The 7,839-nt window shown below is 40.1% G+C and overlaps 1 protein-coding gene across 1 annotated transcript; it reads left to right on the top strand.

Annotated features, from left to right (window-relative positions):
- The first annotated feature begins 789 nt into the window (after nucleotides 1-789).
- LOC136067600 (ARF guanine-nucleotide exchange factor GNOM-like) lies at nucleotides 790-7,805 on the top strand. Its single transcript, XM_065773699.1, has 3 exons — nucleotides 790-1,062; nucleotides 2,566-3,388; nucleotides 3,714-7,805. The coding sequence occupies exons 2-3, from the start codon at nucleotides 2,654-2,656 to the stop codon at nucleotides 7,368-7,370; spliced, it is 4,392 nt and encodes a 1,463-aa protein (XP_065629771.1). The 5' UTR covers nucleotides 790-1,062; nucleotides 2,566-2,653; the 3' UTR covers nucleotides 7,371-7,805.
- Nucleotides 7,806-7,839: the final 34 nt, after the last annotated feature.

Genomic DNA, 7,839 nt, shown 5'->3' with positions numbered 1-7,839 from the left:
GGCCGTCGTTCATCAAGCATGAACTCTCATTTATAAAAAGATACTTAGAGTTTCTTTACAACTGGGAGGATTCTCCTCGGCCATGGGCCGAGGAGGCCTTTTGCTTCTCTTTTTTCCCCCCCTATTTTTTTACTTTACTTGTTTTCCTTATATAGTCTTCATCTTCCTATCTCCTTATTCCATCTGTTGATCATTCATTTGCCTCTTTTCTGGCCGTCCGTCCCATCAGAGGCCTTGTCAGTACTCGAGTGGTTCACTCTGATCAACGTTGCCCTGCTAAGGGGTTATATCCCCATTAATGCGGCCAAGGGGGTTAGGTGAATGCATTAAATGCGAGGGTGACAGCTTACTTTGGGCCTGGTCTTTCCCGAAAATCACCCTTGTCAGGCCGAGGATGAGGAGGTCCTCGGCGTGGATTGGGAAAAGAGACTTTCCCCAATTTAGCCTTGAATAGTCAGTGTTCCTCGGCATGGGCCTTGGGCTTGCTACCCGATGGGCCGAGGCTATCAGGCCCACGGGCCCCACAACTATCAAAAAAAAAAAAAATCTATGGCTGTATCGGACTTATTTTTATTTGACACATTTTTTAAGTTTAAACCAATAAAAATAAGTTATTCTAAAGGAAAACTAAAATAATAAAGAAATCAAACATAAAATTTAAAATGAAAATTTAAAAAGAGATTTTTTTTTTTTTTTTGGAGAATCAAATTTAAAAAGAGGTGCTTGATTAGATTAGACGATAATGAATTCAATTTTTATTTTTGGGGTGATGTACATGTATGTGACTTTTTAATAGTTGATTAACATTCCAACAATCCTCGTTTTGCCAATTGTTACTTGCCACCAGAGTCCGAAACGTTTACAAAAAACCCAAAAAGAAACGCGCGGCCTCAAACTCAAACTCAAAGATCTTCTTCTTCATCTTCTCGTGTCAAATGCGAAAAGGCCCGAAGACCCATTTTCAGATTCCATGTGACAAAAACAAAACTGTCCCTCATTTCTCACGTGATCCCATTTCTCTGAGCTCCCTCAACCAAATTCTCCACCTGGGTCCCCTTTAAGGTACGCTAATTCTATGTCTATCTTTTGGTTTTTTTTTTTTGGCAATTGGTTCTGTTTGGATCCGTTTGTTAAATCTGAAATTTTTTGCTTTTGTGTCATTCTGATTGACTTAGATTTGATGGGTCATTGTGATAAAAGCTTGAATTTTGCTTGTATTGATGTTTATGTGGGAATTTAGTTTAAGTTCTTGAATTGTGTTAGATCTGGTAATTGGGACTGTTTTTGATTTGTCTTTGTAGTCTATGGCTCTATTTCATTAATGCCCAAATTGGGTTTTTGTTGTTTACTTTGATTGAATTATAGAGTAAATGATTTAGTTCTAGCAAATATGTAGTAATTGAATTATGCAATGTGAGCTTGAAAGCCAAATTGGGTTTGAAGTTAGTGTCTTGGATGAACATTTTTTATTGAAAAAAAAAAGAGCAATAATTTATTAAAAGGGTCTCTTTGTTTAGTTCTGAGTGGTAGATAGACCTCCTTGTATTCTGACAAACAAGAAGAATATCAATATATTTTGATAGTAAGAGGAGAGGACTGTGGAAGCTACCACAAAAAATTGCTAAATTAATACAGTATTGTTCTTTTTGTACCTTCAGAGCTTAATCACCTGACTTCACTAGTTTAGTGTTGAGGAATTTTTATTTTGTTTGTTTTCCTCTCATTGGTTATGTTTTTTTTTTTTTGATCGGTAATAAGAGTTTTATTTATTGATGAAAGAGAACAATGTGTTTATGATTGTAAACTCACTGCCCTTGAAACAAATACAATCAAATCATAAGGAAAGTCTAATAGAGATAAGGAAATTAGACAAGGAACTACAATGCATAAGACCCCAAATACGAGACCACTCAAACAAAGTCGTAGCAAGCAGGTTCTTCAACAGATCTATAGGTCTCTCAATGTCCTCAAAAGTTCAGGCATTGTGTTCCTTCCATACTAACCACATAAGGCATGCTGGTACCATATTCCAAGCATTTGAAGACTAAGTTCCCAACCAATTCCTCCAAGCAAAAAGAAGAGAAAACAATAGTATCTGACATCACCCAGTGAACCCCAAACACAATAAGGACCTCAATCCACAAAGCATATGCAAACTTACAATGAAGTAAAAGGTGATCCACAGTTTCCTCATCACACCTACATAGACAACACCAATTAACAAAGGGCAAGTTATTCTTTACAAGGTTATCTATTGTAAGAATCCCACCCCTAGCAGCAGTCCATAAAAAGAAAGATACCCTTTTAGGTACCTTTACACACCAAATGCGTGAATAGAGAAAAGTTCTATGCTGTTAAGTAAATTAAATGTTTTCTTGTTATCTTCATGTTTCATGGACTTGTAACTTCTTTAGTATATAACTTGAAAATTCAAACTTACATACTTTATTACATTTTTTTTTAAGATCTATTTGTCATTCAACAGTAAGTTCTTTCATAAATTTATTTTTGAATTAGTTGGCTCAACTACCTATGTTAATTTAGTGAATGGAATGATTTGGCCAGGTTTTGGGATCTTGTGTTTATTGTTTCTGGATGCATGGTTCAGACATAAGTCACATAAATTGAATTGTATCAAGAAACTGGAATAAATATGGGGCACCTAAATCCACAGTTTGGAAACAATTCATCTAATGGCCTAAGGGAGGAATCTCCCATTAAGCCTTCCAGAGGTGCTTTGGCATGTATGATTAATTTCGAAATAGGTGCTGTTTTGGCTGTGATGCGGAGAAATGTACGGTGGGGAGTTCGTTATGTGGCAGATGATGATCAGCTAGAGCACTCACTCATCCATTCCTTGAAAGAATTACGGAAGCAAATTTTTTCTTGGCAACATCAGTGGCAATATATTGACCCAGCTGTGTACTTGCGACCATTCTTGGATGTCATACGATCTGATGAAACTGGCGCACCAATCACTGGAGTTGCATTGTCATCTGTTTACAAGATATTGAGCCTTGACGTACTTGATCTTGATACCGTGAATGTAGGAGATGCTATGCATTTGATAGTTGATGCTGTTACAAGCTGCCGGTTTGAGGTAACTGATCCTGGCTCTGAAGAAGTGGTGCTGATGAAGATACTTCAGGTTCTTCTAGCTTGCATGAAGAGTAAAGCATCAGTTAGGCTGAACAACCAGCATGTGTGCAATATTGTAAATACGTGCTTTCGTGTAGTTCATCAGGCTAGCTCTAAAGGTGAATTGTTGCAGCGGATAGCACGCCATACTATGCATGAATTAGTTAGGTGTATTTTTTCTCACCTGCCTGATATCGTCACCATGGAACATGCATTGACTAATGGAAGCAGGTCATATGTCCGTGAAGAGGTAATGATTCTTGATGCATTCTTTCTCTTTGATGCAAGATTCCCTCTAGATTAAAATACACAATTCTTCCAGCACTATAGTAAGTGGGGGTGTGGTTCAATGTAATTTGGTTTTAAGTCTTTAGGAGAATCTAGTACTCTGTGTTTGTGACCACTTAGTGGTTAGGAGTTCTGAATGGTTTGTAGTTGAACCCTTGAATGAAAAACTGTCTGATTTTTTATTAGAGTGGTGCTGTAAAGAGAATGCATCCTTAAGTTCTTGAATATTTGGACCAGCATGTCTATTTTTTCCTTGTCAATTCCTAAAGCTCATCTTTCTTGTACAGGTGGGATTAGCAGACGAGGATCATACATCTGAAAGTAAGCAGCTAGAAAATGGCAATGTTGGGATTGAATCTGATGGTCAATTGTCCACATATGCTTCAAAGGATCACATGGGTGCTTCGGATGGTGGGATGAATGATAGTGGGACGAGTGAGAAAATAACTGAGGTTAGTAATGGAGTGGAGGCTTCTAAAAATGATGAAAACCTTCTGATGGAACCCTTTGGGGTTCCATGCATGGTCGAGATATTTCATTTCTTTTGTTCTTTGTTGAATGTCAGTGAGCATATTGAGTTTGGCCCCAGATCGAATCCTATAGCATATGATGAAGATGTTCCCTTATTTGCACTGGGGTTAATTAACTCAGCTATTGAATTGGCTGGGCCCTCAATCAGTAAACACCCCCAGTTATTGGCTATTGTTCAAGATGGATTGTTTCTTAATCTTATGCAGTTTGGTTTGTCCATGAGTCCACTGATTCTCTCAACAGTATGTAGCATTGTTCTTAATCTGTATCATCATTTACGAACTGAGCTCAAAGTACAGCTTGAAGCTTTCTTGTCATGTGTGCTTTTAAGGCTTTCCCAAAGTAAACATGGCTTGTCATACCAACAGCAGGAGGTTGCTATGGAGGCTCTAGTTGACTTCTGCAGACAGCAGACATTTATGGCTGAGATGTTTGCTAATTTTGATTGTGACGTAACCTGCAGTAATGTGTTTGAAGAGCTTGTTAACCTGTTATCAAAAAGCGCATTTCCTGTGAATGGACCTTTATCTGCAATGCACATTGTTGCCCTGGATGGCTTAATTTCCATGGTTCAGGGCATGGCTGAGAGCGTAGGGAATGAACCATTTTCTTCAGAGGCTGCAGTAGATGACGAGGGATATACACCATTTTGGAGAATGGAATGTGAGAGCTATAGTGACCCTAATTGTTGGGTTCCATTTGTCCGTAAGATGAAGTACATCAAGAAAAGGTTGATGGTTGGAGCAGATCACTTTAATAGGGATCCTAAGAAAGGTTTAGAATTTCTTCAAGGAATGAATTTGTTGCCTGAGAAACTTGACCCTCAGAGTGTGGCATACGTTTTCAGATACACAGCCGGGTTAGATAAGAATCTTATTGGGGATTATCTGGGAAATCATGATGAATTCTGCATACAGGTCCTTCATGAATTTGCTAGGACTTTTGATTTCCAAGACATGAATTTAGATATTGCATTGCGTCTTTTCGTGGGAACTTTCAGATTGCCCGGAGAATCACAAAAAATACAGAGGGTGCTTGAGGCATTTGCAGAAAGATATTATGAGCAGTCACCGCATATATTGATCAACAAAGATGCTGCTCTCTTGTTGTCATATTCACTTATATTGCTCAACACAGATCAACACAATTCTCAGGTAAAGAAAAAGATGACTGAAGAAGACTTTATCCGTAACAATAGGAAAATCAATGGTGGGAAAGATCTTCCTCGTGAGGTCCTATCTGAGCTGTACCACTCAATCTGTGAGAATGAAATCCAGATGGTCCCGGACCAAAGTACTGGGTCTCCAATGATGACATCGAGCTGTTGGATTAATGTGATTCACAAATCCCAAAAATCCTCCCCATTTATCATCTGTGATTCAAGAGACCTCCTCAACCATGATATGTTTGCTATCCTGTCAGGTCCAACAATCGCTGCTATGTCGGTGGTTTTTGATCAGGCGGAACAGGAGGATGTTTTGCAAACATGTGTTGATGGATTCTTGGCTGTTGCCAAAATTGCAGCAAGCTATCACCTTGATGATGTATTGGATGATTTGGTCGTGTCTCTCTGTAAATTCACAACCCTCTTGACTCCCTTATCCGTTGAAGAAGCTTTTGTTGCTCTTGGAGATGACATTAAAGCCACGATGGCAACCACAACAGTGTTCACCATAGCAAATAGGTATGGTGATTATATCTGTTCTAGCTGGAAGAACATACTGGAATGCGTCTTAAGCTTGCACAAGCTTGGCCTTCTACCTGCTCGGTTGGCTAGTGATGCGGTTGATGATATAGAGCCCCCATCTGACTCAGACCGGGGGAAACCTGCTACTACATCCTTGGCAACACCAAATATGCCATCTATCACTACTCGTAAATCATCTGGCCTTATGGGCCGGTTCAGCCAGCTCTTATCATTTGATGTGGAGGAGCCAAGGTCACAACCAACAGAGGAAGAACTTGCTGCTCAGCAACGCACTCGTGAGACTATACAGACTTTCCACATTGATAGCATTTTTACGGAGAGTAAGTTTCTCCAAGCTGAGTCTTTATTGCAGCTTGTGAAGGCCCTTATCTTGGCTGCAGGCCAACTCCGAAAGGGTACTAGCTTCTTTGAGGATGAAAACACTGCAGTCTTCTGCCTGGAGTTGCTGATTGCCATTACATTGAATAACCGAGACAGGATAATGCTTATCTGGCAAGGTGTTTACGAGCACATATCTGATATTGTTCAGTCGACTATTATGCCTTGCACTCTGGTGGAAAAGGCTGTCTTTGGGCTCCTGAAGATATGCCAGCGACTGCTTCCCTACAAGGAAAACCTGACTGACGAACTTCTCAGGTCACTTCACCTGGTTTTAAAACTTGATGCCCGGGTTGCTGATGCTTATTGTGAACACATAACGCAAGAAGTTTTGCGCCTTGTAAAGGCAAATTCAGCTCATATCCGATCCAATGCAGGTTGGCGCACAATTATTTCCTTGCTGTCTATTACAGCTCGGCATCCAGAAGCATCTGATGTGGGGTTTGAGGCTCTAGCATTTATCATGTCTGATGGGACACACCTGTTGCCATCCAATTATGTTCTTTGTGTGGATGCAGCAAGGCAGTTTGCTGAGTCTCGGGTTGGGGAGGTTGATCGTTCTGTTTCTGCCCTAGATTTGATGGCAGGTTCTGTTGTTTGTCTTGTCAGCTGGTCTTGTGAGATGAATTCTGTTGGTGAGGAGGCTGCTAAGAAAGTGAATCAAGATATTGGTGAGATGTGGCTGAGACTGGTGCAAGGATTAAGGAAAGTATGTTTAGATCAGAGAGAAGAAGTGAGGAACCATGCTATTTTAATGCTACAGAGGTCTTTGGCAGGAGTGGATGGGATTCACCTTTCAAATGCCTTGTGGTTGCAGTGTTTCGATCAGGTGATCTTCACATTGCTTGATGATTTACTAGAAATTACAGTGGGGAACTCTCCAAAGGACTACCGGAATATGGAGGGAACGCTTGTTCTAGCCATGAAACTCATGTCAAAAGTGTTCTTACAGTTACTATTGGATCTCTGGCAGTTACCATCCTTCTGCAAACTATGGCTAGGAGTTCTTAATCGTATGGAGAGATACATGCACACAAAATTCAGGGGAAGGCGCAGTGAGAAGATTCATGAATTGATTCCTGAGCTTCTCAAGAATACCCTATTTGTGATGAAGACAACAGGATTACTTGTGCCTAGTGATACCATAGGTGGGGATAGTTTTTGGCAGTTGACATGGTTGCATGTGAAGAATATAACCCCTTCTTTGCAATCAGAAGTATTCCCTCCTCAGGAATTGGAGCAGCTGCAGGCCAAGCAATTAAAGGAAGCAGGAATTCCTGCTCCTGATGGGGCTGTGCTTGTTCAGTCCAGTGAGACCACGGTTTAAGGATAATTTTCATAAAGGGGGTTGTTGATTGTGATGTGTCTTGGGAAATTTGAATGGCCTAAAATGTTCCTTACTGGTTTGCCAAAGTTGTGCCAGCTGCAAAGGCAGTTTTCTGCGGTTGGATGTTGATAGTTATAGAATTGAGAGTTTAGAGTACATCAATTTAAAGACATTCTTGGAGGAAATGCTTAACCGAATAAGGGAAGCAAACTTGGGAACCTTCCTCCTTTGACACTTTGCTCCACTCCAGGGACTCATTTAGAGTGCTAGGGGAGTGCCATTCCCTGCTATAATACCAGGGGCTCTAAGAAGATCCCTCGCTTAAATTTTGTATTTGGCTTTATTAGTTTCTGTACCAAGATTATCACATTGCACCATGTCCTCTGTATACCTAGTGTCATTATACTATGATAATACAATGGATTAGTTCAGCTATGATTGTTTCAAAGCATCACTCAATTTTTATGGG

This window comes from Quercus suber, unplaced genomic scaffold (genome assembly GCF_002906115.3).
Source record: "Quercus suber isolate HL8 unplaced genomic scaffold, Cork oak 2.0 scaffold_79, whole genome shotgun sequence".
Lineage (NCBI taxonomy): Eukaryota > Viridiplantae > Streptophyta > Magnoliopsida > Fagales > Fagaceae > Quercus > Quercus suber.
This window is presented reverse-complemented; position numbering and strand designations above follow the sequence as displayed.